The 19,970-nt window shown below is 39.0% G+C and overlaps 1 protein-coding gene across 1 annotated transcript in view; it reads right to left on the bottom strand.

Annotated features, from left to right (window-relative positions):
* Nucleotides 1-18,581, bottom strand: part of GPC5 (glypican 5) — a gene marked incomplete at both ends in the record, with an annotated part of 756,320 nt that extends 737,739 nt beyond the window's left edge. Inside the window, 2 exons of the mRNA XM_084285812.1 lie at nt 3,937-4,098; nt 18,434-18,581. Of these exons, the coding sequence (XP_084141938.1) occupies nt 3,937-4,098; nt 18,434-18,581 (310 nt within the window). The remainder of the gene's footprint in view (nt 1-3,936; nt 4,099-18,433) is intronic.
* Between the last annotated feature and the right edge of the window lie 1,389 nt (nt 18,582-19,970).

Raw genomic sequence — 19,970 nt, 5'->3', positions numbered from 1 at the left:
TACAGGTACTTTGAACTAAAAATAAAAAATAAAAATCTGCCAGCCCAAGACTCATCCCAGAGGAAACTTTTGGCCAAGTGCTACATAAGAGTGTCTGGGAACTAAAAGGTCCTACAGGCACCATTCCCAAGCAAGACAGTTACAAACCAGACCATGCCAGTTGACCACTGGTGGCTCTTTGTCTTCTTTCATTTGGAGGTACCAACAAGGGTCAGCTTGAACCTTATGTAGTATTTAAGAACTCTGCAAAAGTGTATATATATATATAGGTCTACAGCATATAAAATAAAGGTTAAAAAAGCAATTATTTGTTTTTATGGCTTCCCCTAGAATGGAGATAGCATTGCAGTACCTGCACAGTATTCACAGTACTTTTCTCACTTGTTAGTAAGACAACAAATGCTGAAAATGCAAAGATGTGCAAGAATGCTATCCTACGTAAAATAACTGTCTTGCAACACTGCTAGCATGCAGCCTAAGGTTTGTAGTCACCTTCCCCAAGGGAAGAATGATTTCTTGCTCTCCACAAAATATCTCCCACTTACTAGATTAATATCTAGGCTGGCATATATTATCTTTTTTAACTTCACTCTCTCTTATCCTTCTGTTCCCTCATCCCTCTTCAAAGGTATTAACAAGAATCAAGATGTGGAGTAAAAAAGCAGACTACATTTTAAAATGCCCTGAAATGTAAGGAAAAACCGTAACAGTACTTGCTAAGAAGCAGTACACAAGTGGTACGATTTACATCATTTAACCTGACGTGTTTTAAAAGGCCTGGATGGAATTTTTGCAACATTTGAAAACTGTAAATAGAAGGCAATGCTTACCACACTATAGTACCACAGGATTTAAAGAAATATTAGCAGGTGGCATAGACATGTCATATACAGGTATTTTTACTCTCATATGAAGATACATGCACACACAGAATTAACAGATAGACACACAGATGCTTTATGAGCAAATACAGTGATCCTAAAGCACTTAGTGATCCTTTAGTACTTAGTATCTGGACTTCATTTAATGCGTACAGAAAACACGCCTCTGAAGACCTCCGAAGGCAGACACAGATGACTTATTTTAACTACCTCTCACTACTGAATATGTATGAAACTGAAAGAAAACATTACCTATTTGTTTCATTTGGAGCCAGTCAGCTCTTTCAGGCCAAGGCATCCAACCCCAACAATCAAAGGCAGGTAATAACCGTGGTGAAGTCCATGACACCTGCTCCCATCTGCACACACCCCAGCAACCCCCTTCACACTTTCTGCCTAACTGCTGAGATGCCTGACCTGTTGCCAAAGTAGCAGGAAAACTTGGCAAAGTTTTCACTTCGAGGTAATCACACTTCTGGCTGCACGGCCTAGCCTGAACAGAAGATAAGGGGAATGCCTAAAGGTATAATCTTTCTCCAGGTGGTGAATGCAGAGACAAAGGCACTGGGAAGGGCCTTCTGGAGGTCTTTGGTCCAAACTCCTGCTCTAAGAGGGTTAAAAACGGAACTCAGACCAGGTTGTGCAGGATTTTGTCCAGACAGAAGTATGTCTTACTATGTTCCTAGAGTTCAAAACCCAAAAAACATCAGCAACATCGTTTTATGGTTTCTGAATCTGAAATCATACAGCCTGAATTTCAGCTAGCAATGGTAGCAATTCTTCAAAAATGAATAGTATGTACAACTTCATGTTTTCCCACAAATTACTACTTCAAGAGCAAAGGTTTTTTATCTCAGCAACTCTGGAATCTACTGAATATTCTTTCTAATTATACTTCCTTGCATAGATGGAAATAAAAGACTAAAGTACCAAATCATATAATTTGAAATATCTTAAGTATGTAACATATACAAAATATATACTTCATAGTATATGCATTGAAAAATATTAGTTTAAAAGTAAATAATGAGAAAAAGCCAATGGGATTAGTACTGAGTGTTTAGGCTACATATTTGGGAAAGATGGCTTAGGTTCCTGCTACAAGCACTGGTCACGTGTTTTTCCCCAAAAGATGAAAAAAATGTAATCCTCAAGAGGGCCTCAAACCATCCCTCTAGTGGGAGGATGAATCATCACTAGTGCTTCCTGAAACCCTTTCTACGCTGTAAAATGGCATTAGTGGGATAATTTAAAAGTGCATTTGCTCCTTATTAGCCTCTAAATTGGTGATTAGGGAACCTTCCTGAACTTGCAGGGGTTACAATTAAAATCTTTAAAAGGCAAAAAGAGCCTAGAACCCACATGCTGAATAATTGCTAAGATTGTACATGAGGGAAACACCTCATCATCATTTCTCCTCAAAGGCATGCATACTCCTGCCTTTCAGGGAGAACTCAGCTACAGGGGTAGGTTGCACACAGTGTGAAAATATGCAACAGACTGAGCCTCTCAGGATGTAAAAGCAATAGGAAAGTCAGCTTCTGGGTTCACTAAGTTCACTAACATCACTTTAATTTCACTTAAATCCAATTCCTGTCAAGACTAAGAAATTCTGGGATTGCACAAGTATATAACCTAGATATGTAAAGGTGTTTTTTGTTTTTGGTTGGTTGGTTGGTTTTTTGTTTTGTTGTTCTACGGCTGAGGGAAGGTAGGAGGTGTTAAAATCCCACAGCAGAAAGCACAGCCCTCACTTAAGGAAAGTACCGCTGGTTCCTCAGCTCTACAGAGTCTACAGCCTCAGATCAGCAAAGCAACACAACATATTGCAAAAGAAGACGGCTAATCTACACACGCTGGAAGGAAGAATGGAAGCAGATGACAGGGCACAAGATCCTTCTTTGTGCACTTTACCAACGATCTTCTGATCATGACACACACTGACAGCTGTATTATCCAGGCTAAATGGCAATGATTCCAGAAGGCAGACAACAACCTGGTCTTAGCATTAGACAGAACCTAAACTTCAAAAGATGGAAGGCCTTAGGAGCTCAGAGTCAATTTGGGGTCCATTTTATGAGCAGTAGTTTTAAATCTGCTAATCATTTTAGATTCAAAGGTTAAAAACAAGAGAGCCACCAAAGGGACAACTTACAAAGCCTGTACATCTTATCCCATCCACCCAAGTAGTCATAAGTGCATAATAAGGCTGTAAGTACACATTAATAGACAAATGACAAGACTGTAGGGATTTGCCCATAATATGTATGAATCCTATTTCTCTTTCCATCACATACAAACGTACATTGCAACTATTTCTCACATATTTCCAGTTCCTGACCAATTTATGCATTAATTGATGCCTTATTATAAATTCAGAGTAAGATGAATAGTATGCAGGAAAATTTCTTAAAGGCAATCCCACCACCAGCTCAAACAGCTTATAATTCATGAGATAGTTTTCCATCATACATTGAAACAAATGAAATTCACTGGATTCAATTTCATTTTACCAATTTAATTTCAATTTAATTAAAATTCAATTCAATTTGAAATTCAAATTTTACTTATTTTTATCAACTCTAAAAAAAAATATAAAAAAAATTCAAGAACCTACATACCTGGAACAAAATTTGATCCCAGAAACGTACCTCAGGAAAACAACACCCAAGTATTTCCATTAAAACAAGACAATGTGGTAAGCAGAAACAGAATAACAAAATCTCTGTTTTCTAGCACACCAGGCAACAGTATTGCCAAATTAATTAAATTATCATCCAAATTAAAGAGGTCTAGGAGGAAAGCCAAGGTAGTGGTTTACGAGCTTAGTCAATCTTTTTAAAACTGCTTCTTTCTTCTCAAATATTATTTTTCAAAAGTCACTAATTCCAAAAGCAATGCAGTTGCTTATCACCTACATGATTCAGTGCTCCTTCTGCAGGGAAAAGAGAAACTAAAAAATAACAGATAACTTTTATTATACACCTAAACTAATCAAAGACTAAAATCAAGAAAAGTATGAACAGGTTTGAAGACAAAAAGCAGGAAGCCTTACCTTGAAATGCCGCTGCATTACGAGATATTAAAAATTTTAATGTAGCACTTGATGTTTGAAGCACTTGCTGTATATCTTGCTTCGCTGCAGTCTGATATCTTTCTTCCATCTTTTTGTTGCAGCATGTTGGATTTTTTGAAGTACAAACCTGGAGATCAACCCCTAGAGAAAGAAGTAATTACAATGATTACAATGAAATAGAGGTACACAATACATAAAGGCACAGAAATTTTTTTTGGTTTTAGCATAGGTATATATGCTTAAAAGAAATACCCAGAGCTTCAAAGGCATCAGATCTTGTTAAACAAAAATTAGATGGGGGTAGTAACTAAAATTCTGTGGGAAGAATACACTTATTACAGTTAATTAGTGTCATATAACAGCATTTCCTTGACACTGCAATCTTATTCTAGCTTGAATATTACTGGCTAACGTTGGTCAAATACATTGGATACGCACTGTACATCACCTAGAATACTGACCTGCTGGGCTAGCTCATGTCTGGCACTCTTGTTCTCCTGTAAAACTTGGGCTGGAAAGGGCTAACTACTGCCAAATATTACAGACACGACAACAGAAAGCCCATTCCTGATATGAACATGCTCATATTAACTTTTATACGGAGCAGTCCTAAATTCCAATATAATCTCTCTTACTGGATTTCTCTGATGTCTAACACTCCCATGCAACTGTCATGCCAATTCACTACGTCACTACTGGGATGGGAAAAGTTCATAGAAATGAACATCTTTTCAAGTTGTTGGCACACTGAAATTCAAGAGGGGGAATTCGGTACTGTTCTGACAGCTGTTTCATTTTTATTTTTTTAAACAACTGGAGATAATCAAGCAGGAAAACACCCTATTTGCCCTCTTTGTTATCATGTGGCATTAGAATGCTTTACATTGAATCAAAAAAAAAAATCTAAAATGAAAAAAAAACAAACATTCCATGAAAGAAGGAAGATGTGAGGATTTAAATGACATTAACACAAAAATTGTACTGTTCAATTCAAACTCCGCTCTGATACACTGTTTCACTGACAGGAATCACATTTTTATTTGCTCTGTGGGCTGAATCATAATTTGGTGGTTGTGTGTATATACATAATTCTTTCTTCATAATAAGTAGAAAGGGAAGATAATGATTGGAATAAAAAAGCAAGACATTCTAAAGTGAAAACTTAAATCTGTGGCATCCTTGACTCTACTCTCAGTTCTTACACTACCTCCCTGAAGCTAACCTTTTCATGTGAGGAAGGTACCCTAACATCGCTTTTAAATCATACTTCTATTTTTTTTTTCTGTATTTTCTCTGAAAACTCATTCAGAAGTAATCTGAATATAGTTATGGGGAAAGGGAGGCCTTACACATTTGTACCCTCAATATTCCATTAGTTATGTAAGTTAGGTGGTTTTAAATAACATATTCCAAAAAGCTTAAAAAAAAAAAGAGCTACTGATCATTCTTGGAGAATGTCAAAATGTTTAAATTCATTATATCCAATGTATGTCCCTTTATGTGTGTGTTGGTTGAAGACATCTTAATGAAGGGATTCCTGGTCCTGGAACTTCACTTCAGCTACACAGTGGGAAAAAAATTTATTCACAGACAGCAACAGCATGCCTGAAACAGGAACCCACTGCATCATATTCAGGCAAGTAGAAAAGATTAAGAAGATTCCTTAAATTCATATTTAGAAAAGCATTAGAACAGAATGACAAAGGTAAGTAATATGGACCATTCAAAAGTTGTGTTCATCTAAGACTCTAGATAAAACTTGTCTCTACAATACTATACAGAGGTAATCTAATTCCCTTGACAAATATAGCATATAACAGATAATATGGTCTCTGATTTGCTCAACATTTCCTTCTGGCATTGGTGGTTTCCATTGTCACAATTCCCTTGTTCTTCCATACCTGCTTTGGGATACATTGCAACCTACAGTATTAAAGATACACTGCAACCTACAGTATTAAATATTACAGATTTTCTCTTCATTTTTAAAGAATCTTTTTCTCTTCATGCATATTTTCAGGCAAAACAAATTGATTGCAGTGAAGAGTGCTGTTCAGGAATTGATAACACTGCTTCATATCTATGAAGACAACTGTTTTACTCCATATACATCACAAACGTTTGACCCCACATACACAGAACATTTCACCACCCATATTAAGAATGTGTGCCTTGAAATAAATCCATTTCACAGACAGGACCAGGAGTAAATCTCATTATGTTAAGGGAAGAGCAGTAGATACTTCAAGAAATCCTGCTACCACACAGAATTCAGAAATCTGAGATTGCCTTCATGGAAGCATGCAAAAGCAAGAATGTGACCTCTGGATATGAAAATGAACTCAGGCGAGCGATATCCCTGTAAATCTCTTTGAAGTGATTCTTGGCAGAAGTGTAACACAGCAATTGGCACACCTACGTGCCACAGTCCAGGAAGCTGAACCCAACAGAAAGATAAAACTTTATTCTAATGCAGCCACAAATCGCTGAACTTCTGCAACTATTAAGAAATTATATTCTAGTACAAGATACCTTTTTCATCATACTATTAGATGTTTTTGAAAGCTGTTTACCCTCATCATTTATTTAAACGTGATTTCCATGTTCTTCAGTATTCAAATTTTTACAGTTTATGAAATAATTTCTCCTGGCAAGCCGCCTTTACAAATGCCACATAAGAAGGTACACATCCCATCCCCAGACATTCCAATTCAGCAGAAAAAAAATGAAAATTAAACTGCAAAATTAAAGGTTGTCTATTACATTATCTATTAGGTACTTTTGCATTCGTTATGCACGCCAAAGAAAATAGCATCAGAGACAGCTTCTCCCTCTCCTCCATTTCCAGTCCTTCCCCAAGCCTTGGAGAAGTCTTCTGACCCTACTGACTCCCATCTCCCAACCCCATGCTGAATCTCCAAACCAAGTCCCCTAAACTGCTGACCACCTCCAACTTCCCACAGCATTCCCACATTCCCGGTCCTAGGCAGCACCCCCAGATATGGAGACTCATCCCATTTTGCCTTGCAAAGATAACGGCACACCAAATCACAGCCCGAGATGCAACAAAATTTAGGACATAGGAAGTGCTGCTTCACAGAAGAGCAATATAATGCCAATTCACTGCTCTGGGTAAGGGCCCCTCTGCAGAGGGCAATTCCTGCAGAGCAGCTGAAACACAATGAACAGAAAGAGAAGGAGCAGCAGGGGGGATGAACCAGGTCATGGTACCCCAAGCACATACTTCAGATGCTTAAGGCTGGCCACACCTAGCATTTAAAACAGGCAAAGCTGGAACCTGAACTGCGTGAAAGTCTGTTTTTCTACAACCTATAGCTGAAACTCTTATGACATTTGTTTAAAAGTGTTGTGGTGTTTTTTTTTGTTTTGTTTTTAATCAGTGCAGCGGTCATGGCTTCAGCAAAGTTTGGTCCAGTAAAGAGATAGCAGGTTACTCCACAGAATGGGTCAAGAGGACACATTAGTGATGCCTGACTCAAACCAAGAAATAAAAGTATTAAAACTATGTTAATACACACTGTTCCAGGGGTGAGTTACACCACATGTATATAAAACACTTATCATTTCAGGTGCAATTATCTCATATGCAAAACATGTCCAAGCTGACACTGTCTAAGGGATTAAAGCACTGCAAGCTTCTATTAAAACTTTTTAAATCCTCTCACTTATGATCAGATACATTTGCTGTCATAAGGAATACTAATTAATTTAAATATTAGCTGCATTAAATGAGAATTTTAAAATAACATACTGTTAAAACAGCAAGAGGCAAACTGGACTAATATACCACCCACCTACATGCAAATTAAAGGAATGATAATAAGCCTGCAGCAACATTTACTCATCATACCAGAAAGGTCTATTCAGAGGTACAACATGCAGTTCTCTCTCTGATTTTTTTTTTTAATCACTTCGAGTTTATCACACAGAGAATATCACAGTACAGGGCAAGCCAAGGTATAGTCTGTAGCATGCCAGCAGCAATACAGCTACAAACATCAAGAGAAAAAATGTTTATACTGATAGCAATATTCCCAGCATTGCATTGCAACAGCCTTTTTTTTTTTTCTCTCTCTTTTTTGGTTACTGAATATTATCTACTGCTTGTAACAAAAATCAACTCACTGCTGTTAAAAAAGGCAGCTACCTTAGTCATGTAACTGACACTGTAAAAGAGAGGAACCATGTTACTAAGTTGTTTGGACACATTTCAATGCCATGCCGATTTCAGACTTACTATATTCTTTATTCCCCTACATGTGTTCTTTAAGTTCTTTACTAAAAAGGAAAGGCTTTCTTTATATTTTCTTATTAAAAAATTGATTCTGAACTCAAATGCTTGTTGTTTTTATAATTATTATTTGTGCATAGATTTTGTCTTTCCCAACCTTCAAATAAACCAGCAGAGTGCTCAAAAGGAAAGAATTAGTCGTATAGTCAAACCTGATCTACTAGGGTTTGTCTATTGGTCATACATTGATGCATCAGGCAGTTTTACAACTCTTTGCAGTACTTTTTCTTCCTTAGACCTCCATTCCTGCTTTTTCAGGGAAGTCTCTTACCCTTATAAAGAAGCTTCCAGCCAGCATGACTTCAGAAGAGAAACGGGGGGGGGGGAGGCCACTGATACTAATACAAGTCTAAGACAGAGTGCTTTTTAACCCAGATGCATGAATAAGAAGGCCTCAGGAATAGATGTTTAGAAGTTAGACAAGAATACATCGTTTTATTTAATCAGACCAACATATGGATTAGATTACGAACTCTTATGTTGCTGAAACCTCTCCGGATACGAGAAATTGTACTACGTGATGTGTGTTAAATTCATGTCTGACCTTGTCCAAAGCCTGTCTTGCTCAAGAAACCCGCTCAGCACCTACTGACACAGAAGCTGATCTGGAACAGTGCAGAGCTTGGGTTTCTCCCTAAACTGCAGCAATTTCATAGGGACAAAAATATTGTGAAATGAAAAAATTATTTCATTTCTAGGTATCCAGAAGATAACCCAATGCTCCTACACTATTCTGAAAAAAGTCTCTCCACTCTTCCTGCAATTTGCCCCTTCAGTTTACCATTAGCTCCCAATGACTTTGACTTCAAACCAACATACTCCCAGTTTCACAAAGCAGCCTGATCCATTCATCTTTTACCTCTCTTTCATAAATACTTAATAACATTATATATCTATTAAAATATTTTGTTTTCTATTATAATTCTCAGTACTTTTCATGTTTCTTGATTTCACGCTTTTTAATATGCTTATCTATCCTTTTCTTCTTCTTGACCTAATTGCATTTGATGTATGATTATGAGCCCAAAAAATTGTCAAGATTAAGAAACATGGCAGTTGTTTGAACTAGAATTAAACCACAATGAGGATTTATCTAGATTAATCTATTATTAATCTAGATTAATTTTACTGAGCATTGTCTACATCAGGATTTCCCTGCAGAGAACTTGATGACAAAGGCGCGACAGAACTAAGCAGTGTTACACTGAAAACTCACATCCTCCACTATGCTTTTTACAACTTGCTTTTCTGTAGCAAAACATCAAATATAAACATTGTCCTGAGATGAATTCAGACACAGAAGTCTACATTCTATATGCAGCACATTTTGAAGGCCACAGACAACTAAAAAAACCCACGAAGTTATAAAAGCAGAAAATTTTGAGGGTTAGGCTGTTAATTCTTAGGTGTAATGTAATTAATACATTTCAAGCCTGCTTTTCAGGGCTAGATTAGCTGGTTTAGTGCAGTTGAAGTGAAAAGCATTAAGAATTAGAAGGATAATTAAAAAAAAATAAAAATCAGACACCTCTACATTATCAACATTAACAAGAATTTAGTACTTCTAGCTAGACAGTCTAGCTAGTCTTTACTGACTGGTTTTGAACTTGGTCTCTGCTCTTAAATATCAGTCTGAAATATCAAGTGCATCTTTTTTAGAGTGCCACAGGACTACTTTCACAGTATTCAAAGTATCATAAGCAATTTTTCTGAATTTCTTTATAACATATGACATTGATTACTTAATTGAAGAAGCACAGTTCATAAGTGCCTACAGTAAAGCTGATCCAAACAGAGCACAGACAATTGTTTTATCCTGCTTTTACTTCTTTTCATGGGTGACATCCATAAAGGTCTTCTTGTGTTTTCTTTTTGTTCTGTTTTTCTGTGTGTCTGTATGTAAATATGGTGGGGACCAGGGAGAAGAATCAGCTATGAGTGGTGGGGGGAAGGCTTGCAGCTAGCTAAATTGCTTCAACCATGACTGAAGAGCTAGAATACAATTTTTGGCTTGCAACCCCTAGGGAAAAGGATGGCAGCAGCTACAAGGCAAGAACGACAAAACCACCAAAGCAACCAAAAACCCAGTTAATGAAGCAACCCGTCAAAGCCCGTCAAAGCATGCAGAACGCTTGCTTTAAACTGGTAATTCACAAACTGGCAATGTTGCCACTGCTGCTTCGTTTTCCTGTTCTCGTTTGCATGCAGAAGGGCAGCGCGATGGCAGAGAGAGCTCCTCAATTTTAACCTCGGCAGTGCCACAGGGGTGTTGTAAGCCTCAGCCACGGGGCTGCAAGGCAGCAGGCAGTGGGTGAAGGGAACTGTGTGGTCCAGCTCCACGAAGACTTGAGGACTCTCACACACTCCGGGTTAGTTGTTACTGAGGTGAAGATTAATTTACTGGTGTTAAAATAGGGAAAGGGCTATAGTCATGCGCTTTCTATCATTGATTAAAGTCAGTGATGATTAAACGCACACAGAGATACCACGTTTTTTCCCTGAAACCCTTCCCTGAGAATTTAAAATGTCAAACACTCTACCCTCCTGGATGGCTCTAGGCTCTAAATTACCTGAAAAGCAATTCTTGTCCTTTTTGACATTCATTTGAGAACACATTTATCACAGTGCTTTAACTCAATTCCGTTTCTAGTCCAGAATAAAAAGAGAATGCCATGTTTTCCTGATGCTATCCTCAAGTATAACACTTTGTTTTACTAGCAACATACAGGCATCACATTTTACAGAACCAAACTGCAGTCACTAATAAACTGCAGAAGATTTTTTTTCTTTTAATTAGAAGATTCCTTGAAACTACAACCTTTCATTTGTTTCACATAGAAGACAACAAGCAAAGCACAATTTCAGCAGTTCAATTTATGGATTTTGATTATTTAAAGCTGATTTCATTTATTCTTCTTCACATAATCCACTTATTAATTTAAATATGCAATAAACTATTAATGTTTCCTATAGTTATTGCAAATATTCCTATTCTAAAGAAGGTCTGATAATTCAGTATTTGACTTTTCCATGGCCAGAAGTATTCAGCTAGGTTTGGAAAACCTGCTTTCTATGACACAACATGATCTTTATAATTTATACTGTTCCAGACAATACTGCAGTGGATAAATATTAAACTCTTCAATACACTTATTTCACAGTCTGGATACCAAAACATTCAAGAACTAAAAATCTCTCTGAAAAGTCCAAAAAAAGGAAAACCAGACATAGTGTGCTTCTCTTACATCACTGTAGTCTTACAATTTTCTGATGGGTAACTTATTAGAAAAATATTATAAAATATTGTACGTTACAGAAGTCTCCACATTAGAGCTCCTCAATCTTCAGATTTCAACACAGCTCATATATGGACAGGCCCAAATGCCAGCAGGGGACTTAGAGCTGTTCCCAGTGAGGAATATAGCTGTGGTGGGTTTGGAGAGGCTTTTTGCTTTTTTGTCATTTTTCTTTGTAAAGTATTTAAACAGTCAAAAAAAAAATTAAAATTAAAATTAAAATTAAAATAAAAAAAGAAAGAAAGAAGACTCTCAGTACCATAAGTGTATAAGATGATTTGCCTCACTCTCCAAATCTTAGCAGGTAGTAACTACACATAAATGTCCTCTCTCTGCTTGGAACCAAAAACATTACAGAGAAAACCTGACCAAGTATTGGTCAAGTTGCCTAAAACTCAAACAACATTATGTTGCATGTAGCATCATTTTGCACGAGGGCATCATTGCACAATAAACCATAATTTTGTGATGAGAAGTGTGTAGCTGAGCCACCACATTAAGCAAAAAACAGAACTTCTAAGTACTGCTCCTCATTCTCCTACTGAATGGCGAGTGTACCTTTCACAAATAAGCAACAAATTTCATTTCTTAGAAGCAATGATTTCCTTTTCCCTACAAAGTTCAGAAAAGCTGACCTTGCACAAAACCTTTGGACAATTTTTCCAAGATGTGAAGTATAAACCCTGCCTTTATTTCATCTAGTTATTAACAACCAATATACACAGCACCTGCTCACATGCAGTTCTTTGTGCATATAGTCACACATATGCATAATGCTTGTTTAGTATTAAAATTAAATCACCTGCAAATTAGGTGTATTAACCAAATTGTGCTTAATATTTTAAATAAACTTTAGGCACTACTTAGCTTTCAAACTTTGTCATTTTCTCTCTCATAAAGCAGGAATTAATACAAAAATTAATCCAGGCTTGTAACAGACTAGTTTCCAGAAGACATTTAGATTTTTAGCAAAACTAAAACAATAATGATTTTTTTATGGTTTCAGCTGACTCTTCAATATTCTCTTCTCCCTTTGATTTTATGGTAATTTTTTTTTTTTTAAGCAGCATATTTTTAACATGGATATCATTCCCAATCCTAAGGGAATTTTGTTTTTACTTTAAGACTGCTAATCACATACATATAAAGTACATTTTATTGACTTAATTCTGTTCCAGCTCATTAAACACAGCTGTTTTCAATGGTCAGGAAAAAGTAACTGAGAACAACATGCAAAAGAACCAAACAAACTACAAATCTGCAGAGGGGCTTTGTAGTTGTTTCTCAGAGCATTGTGGCACAAGCAACAGCGTAAGGACAGCGTTTCAGGAGAGCACAGAAGCAACTGATTCAGGTCATCCCATTTCAGTACAAACAATGTAAAAAAAACACACTTATGTGTTTTCACATCTAAGAGTCCTCCAGTTTTCAACAAGAACTGTTTATCGACAGCCATTTATCCTGAAATACAGCGGGAAAACAGTTTCTGCTCTAATAAGCGATAGTGGCTCTTTTCAGTACTAAATTCTGAAGGCACTACAACTGCAACCTGGGTTTTTTATACAAAACCACAGGAGAAAGAAAGTGAAATAACTTAGCCTGTTATGTGTAGACAGATATTAAGATATACAGTTACAGTCTAGGAAAGGTTTCATAATTGAAAACAATCTAGATGGATGCAGAAAAAGAGCTCAGCAAGAATAAAATGTAATAACTCTGAGGTGTAATTTTACCTATTTCCAGAAGATCTGGAACTGATTTAAAACTTTCATTCATGGTCTCAGCATTACAAATCCGTATTTTCGGTAACTTGAGATAAACAAGTGCTGACAGGATGATGATGTTAAATGCCAGGAAGAGAAAATACCGCATGTGTGGTATTTCTGCCTGTCAGTTTATACAAATACTTCCATGAGATCAAATCCAGAGTCTGATAAATCCCAAAACAGACCTAGGATTGTCATGATAAACAGTCTTTTAAGAGACAGCACTAAAATGCCACAGGGCCTGGAAGCTGTTGTTCAAACAAGTGGTTTGCTGCAAAACGGACTTGCAACCTGTGTCAGACACGAGTCTCTCACGCTCACACTTTAACATCTATTTGCTAACTCGTCTTGGCTAGAGCCACTGCTCCACACTCAGCGTTCATAACCACCATTAAGACTCCTGTAAAACACTTAAGCCTGGTTAAATAAAATAGGTAAGAATCAAACTCAAGCACGTGACCCTGACTGCCCACACTGTTGCACAATTTACCCAACCTCCTTCTGTGGCTCTGTTTAGACAGTTCCAGTGTGTCTATCTGCTAGAGAAGGTGCATTTTATGTACAGCCTTCAGAGAACACCACAGGCAACAGGTTTGGCTCCTTAGCACCCTCAAAGATCACCCTCCTACTGGCAGGCACCCTAGCAAGGTATAGGCACCTCTACATTTGCTCATGGCACAGCTCAACGCACAAAATATGCATTCATGTCACACTACATCCAACATCTCCAAAAAGATTTTCAGTTTTTAAGATTGTTTAAACTGGCAGAAGTGGGAGGACACCCCAAAACTCCAGAGTACCTTGGTATTACAGAAGTATTACACTAGATCCTGAGAAAACTCCAGGGCAAACACCAAGTAGTGAGGATACAGTCAGCCCATTTGACAAGATACCAGCCTGAAGCACCACAGACACGAGCCAACCTATGCCATTCAACATGTTGGTCCCATCCTCTATTTCGCAGTCCAGACACCACTTTTCAGATCGTCCCAGCCAGATCAAGGCTTCTCAGCACTACTGACTTTCTAGAAGTGGAAATACGGGAAATAGACATGGGAAAGCTGCCACAAAGCTGATTCCCACTTCTTTGTTGTTTTTAATCCCAGAATATTTTTTAAAATCTATTTTTTCCCCACAGCAGTCATTTTGTGGATCCAGGGGTGACATGCTACTTGCATTTAGAAGCCAACAGCGCATGTTCAGACACAGAAAAACAACATAGGCAAAAATCCTTACAAAACGCACAGATGTGATAAAATGGACCTTAACAACTGATACAACCAAGCAACTGCTTCCATTCCCACCTATATCCTTTTCTGGAGATCTGTATGTGTTCAACAAACAGCATAATCCGAAGTAGGCATACCCACATACAAATCCTTGATTTGAACACCAACAGAACCAAAACCTAAATTACCTAAATTTAGACCATAAAAGAACCCCAAATTAAAATTCAAAGAATAGTTTGGAGTTTCATCAGTTTGACCCAGATCTTTAATTAACAGTAAAAGATCAGTTTAAACTGAACTAGCAAGAGTATTTTAACTTGAGGTAGCAAAAAAAATAGACATCAACTTTTTCTGAGATTATGTCACCCTTCAAGCACAGTTTTTTGCCTGTTACTCAATTTCATATGTATAACTGCTTTTCATCAAAAAGTCTTTGCAACAAAATTTATACTAATCAAAGAGTCTTCACTCCTTTTATTATGCTTTTTGTTCTTCTGACTGCAAAAATGAGCTCCAAAAGACTGCTGAGAAGAACCCTAGATTGATTCCTGAAGGTAAAAAAAAAAAATGCTTAGAGTTTGGAAAAATATCTCAAACACTTTTTGTCTACATCAATAGGAAACGTTTGATTCTACAGTTCCAGGACATTTAACTTTTTTCAATAAGCCATGGAACTCAGCTTTTTGGTGCAAAGAGAAGCCTGACAATTTGTTCACTAACATACCTAGTGGTACCCTTTATGAAGAAGGCAAGGGAGACTGGTTTACCATTCATCCTATTCTGCTGTTCTGGGGGATTCTGAGAGAAGGAAACAAGAAGGAAACAATCTTATTTGCAACTGAGAACAAGGAGATTTGAGAAATGAGCTTTCAATTTCATCTCTCTGAAAAATGAGCTGATTATATAAGCTAAAAATTCTAGCTTTACTAGCATATATGGGGTAAAGAAGTGGAATTCTTCAATAGACAGAAAATATCAGAAATAGAGACTAGGAAATAAAAATATCTTTAAAATATAATTTGCAAACAAAACACCATTTTTTTAAAATAATCCAACAGCCATACATACACACACCTAAAAAGAGGCCTTTTTGTATTTATTTCATGCTTTGTATATTGTTCAATTCTCCATTTCAATTAAAATGGTCTTTCATAACTTGAAAATCATCAAGTTTTACTGTACAGTCCTAACACCAGTGCACATGTAGCACAGAACCAGACAGGCAGAGAAATTAAAATCATTTCTGCAACTATCATTTAAAATCAGCATGACAGTGATAAATGTTTCATTTTAGCATGCGATGGGGCTGACCACAGGTCTGTACACAAATCACTGCTACAAGATTGTGCATAGTTAGGTAAGTTTTTCCACTGCTGAGGGCAGCACTAAAAATTTTGTTGTTGTTAAGGGTATTCATTTCTCTTGATTATTAGTTGCCAATTTCAACACTAATCCTGTGTTATGTGAACAATAACACAAACTCAAACGTGAGGTCCCCATATCCTTGATGATAATCTTCGCTATACACTTACTGGACAATTTTGCATACTGTTAGAGAGAGTTTTGCTCATTATACAGAAACTACACAGAGGAGCTGCAAAACTAGTTATATAAAATGCATGTGGGTTTTTTTTGTGCTGATGCATATTCAAAATATGGACACACACCAGTCCCTGAATGACACGTAACTACAATTTGCATGATTTGCCGGTATCAGGCTGTTTCATTTCTATCAGCACTAAGAAAAGGAAAAAACAGAAACTATGAATGCTGTTATTTGTATTTGAATACACAAAAAGAGAACAAGGCCAAAATCAGCCAACTTCCTCCCTGTAGTTTGACTGACTGTAGACTTTACCTTCCACTGCATGCTAGTGAATATCCCAACACTCCCACTCCCCTTCAGCTAGCAATCCTTCTCCACATGAAAGGTGGGATTCAGCTTCAGACGTTTAGAAGGTGTCCTTATACAATACAGTAGCACTAAAACAAACGTAGGCAATACAACGGAGGCAGAGGGGCTGCACAGCTCACCCCCAAGCCACCACCCAACATTTGAGCTGAAAAGGAGCAGGCCCCAAGCTGTGCCCACCGCTCAGTGTGGTCACCCACCTGCAGTGCCAAGTGTTCCCACTGTGCTTTCCCACTCCACAAGGTGCCCCAGAGGGATGGGACCTGACAGCCCCACCAGGATACTCCACAGGCTACAGGGAATCCCCAATGCTACCAGAAGCCTACGTTTGGGCAAGCGAATTGAGACCCATAACTGCAGCTCTGACGCCTGTTTTCACAAGCAGGCACCTACCTAAGGTGCTTATGCATATACATAGGATACACACACATTTCTAAATGCCTTCAGAAAGAGTTTTAAAATATTTTTCACTTCTTGATTCAGAAGAAGGCTAAGCATAGAAGATCATCAGCAAAAGTGACGCTTCTTTCCTATTCCCATTACGTTTCCAACCTACAAATACCTTTAATCAAACTTAAATCATCTAAAACACTCATTTAATCCCCATTTTCTTGTCATCCAACTCTGAACAGATTTTAGCATTCAGAACCATTTGTTTCATGTACCTCTGGGATCAAAGATACTCTAAGCAAGAAATCCTGCATGTGCTCGGCTCCTTGAGGTTTTCCAGGCTGCTCACAGCACCACAACTCCTTGAAAGAGCGAACAGCTGCACCGCACCTCCTGCTGACCACTACTCGCAGGACACCGGAGGAGAAGGGCGTTCTGCTACTCTGCACAAAACCAGCTTTTGCTTCAGGATCAGGAAATTCAGAAAAGAATAAAATGAGAGTGGTGATATGAAACTGTTATAGAGGAAGGGAGAAAGACAGAAGCAGGGCAGAAGGAACATGCATGAAATACCACAGTTGTTTCCTCTGGAGGCAACACGTTTTCTCCCTGTCCACAGTACACAAGTGAACGTCTGGTGCCAAAATAAATGGTATTGGCAAAAGAAAGTGTAACAGCTACACCAGTCTACGTAATGAGAACACAACCACAATAGCTCTATCATTCATCCTGATGTCATTCACGTGATTAATCAATACCAAACATTTAAATCACTAACAGGGCTTTGACTCAGATTTCAGCTTCCAGATGAAGTATCTTCTTTTGCACAGTACCCATCCAGCCAGGCTTTCCAACAAAAGCAATTATTTATTTTTTTTTTGTAAAGACGATGATAAAATTTTTAGCTAGAGACAACGTAAGAAGGCTACGTATATTATTATAAGTACTGGTGGCCAAAATATAACAGATAATCGTAAAAATAACACAGAATTACAGTGCACAATTTACAAGCCAGAGTCTTTAAAAAGCTGTATTTTGAAGTGATTCCTCTAGGAATAGACACAGCATGCCTTGCAGGATGAATAAAACTAAGCAGATCATCTTAAATAAAGCAGGAGGCAGCTGCTGTTTCCAAGTAGGGTGGATGTTAATTTAGCTCCCGCTGCACACAGAAGTCATTTTCTGCCAGGAAAGCATCGACTCGCGCTTACTAGCACGCCTGACACCTCACCACGAATGGATTTTACACGCAGGTCTTCATTTTAAATTTGTGAGGAGCACCACTGAGGTACTCACACGGCTGGAGGACACAAGCCGCAGACCCCAGAAGGTAGGTCTCCTCGATGCGCTCTGCCACAGCACTTTGCATGCGCTTACAAAGTTTCGCTGCCCGCACTACGCTGGGCTGCACTCCTGTTCCCGATATTTAGCACGCTACTTTCCGGGGAGTTTGTTTAATTACAGCTAGAGCGATGCAAGCCCCTCTCCCTCAGCACAGGGCTAACTCGGCTTCTCCTCGCCCCGGTCCAGCGGCACCGCGACCCCCGGGCTGGGCGACCCCCCCCCCTTACCTGCCCGCGGCGAGTCCGGCACCCCCCGGAGGGGCCCGAGCTGTCGCAGCTGGAAAACTTTCCGCACCGCCTCGCAGCCCCGCGGCTCCCCGGCCCCGCGGGCGGCCAGCAGGAGCAGGACGACGAGGCCGAGCCCCTTCCCCGCCATAGCCCCACCGGCAGCCGAGGCGGCGGGGGGAGGCCGCCAGAGTCGCCCCCTGCGGGCGGGACGGGACCGGGACCGGGACGGGCCCTCCCCCGGTCCCCGCCCGCAGAGTGCGAGGAGGGGTCCCCGGAGGTGGCCCCTCAGGGGATGGGGGCTCGGGGAGCGGCGCTGAGGGAAGAGGAGACCCCGGCACAGCACGGGTGTGAGGGGAAGGGGCAGCGCAGCGCTGTGAGGAGGGAGCCCCCGAGGATCCGCCTTGAGGACAGCCCTCAAGCGACCTGCTTTTAGAGACGCTGCACAACGGGCTCGCAGCTGGCGGCAGTGGTCGCGGAGGGGTTTTGTGAGCTCGCCTTCTGATGCCAGGCTTGCGCTTTCCTGAAGAGTGCCTCCAAAAACTCAGCTGCCTCCAAGGTAACTTCAAAAATGTCGGTTTTCATAGGCAAAAGTGACAGAGGACTGGTTTGCAAAAATCTCTGATTTTAGAAGCCAATGTCCAGTGGTAGCTGTCGGAGCAACTGGGGAGGCAGCTTCGGTTCATCAGGTTCTGAAATTGCTTCTGAGATTCAGAATCCCCTCACGAATCCCCTTATGAAGCCCACAAGCTTTAATGATGCATCTTACCCCATTTAGCTGGAAATATTTTCTTACTAAGTTTTGAAACTGCCAGTGATCATTCAGCACTTTACAACATCTGCCTATCCTAGCTCTTGCTCAGATCTTTTCACTGAAATCTTTTAACTGTGGCAGCAATTTCAACACAAGACCGCAAAAAAAATAAATGTGGAGAACGTGAATTATTCTACACAGCCCTTTGAATAAGGGTAACAAATTGACACATCAGTTAGAAATCAACTACTTCACTGCTGAGCAAAGCAATAAGAGAAGGGAGCATTATATTGACATCCCCTGTAATGAGTGACAATTTGTAACAAGTGGAAAGAACCAGCATCTCCTTTTTTCAGCCACCTATGCTCATGGACTTGGCAGTTTTCTTCTGTCAAGAAATTCCAGCATATATTATTTGAAATGTCCTTTAACAGAATTTGTTCTACTGCTCTTCTACTGTTGGTAAACAGAACCATGGCATTTAATGTAAAGAGTGAACACAGATGACAGGTTACAATCTTTTGATAAAGCAAACTACAGCAAGAGACGTGGGGCCTTTCATGAAGAGGGGAAAGCAGAACATGATGTACCCCTGCAAATAAAAAGATTTTTTGGCCAAAGAAGCTTTAGACCAAAATAGAAATAATTAAAAATGCAATGCCTTGTCTGTAAGCTGTTAATGGACAATAAATACGTTGTCAGTCAGTAGAGCACAAGTTCTTAAAATAGAATACTCAAATATTGAAAAATAGTATTGGGGAAAACAATTTGGATGTGGGAGCCAGA

Source organism: Netta rufina (assembly GCF_964035555.1).
Source record: "Netta rufina genome assembly, chromosome: 1".
NCBI lineage: Eukaryota > Metazoa > Chordata > Aves > Anseriformes > Anatidae > Netta > Netta rufina.
This window is presented reverse-complemented; position numbering and strand designations above follow the sequence as displayed.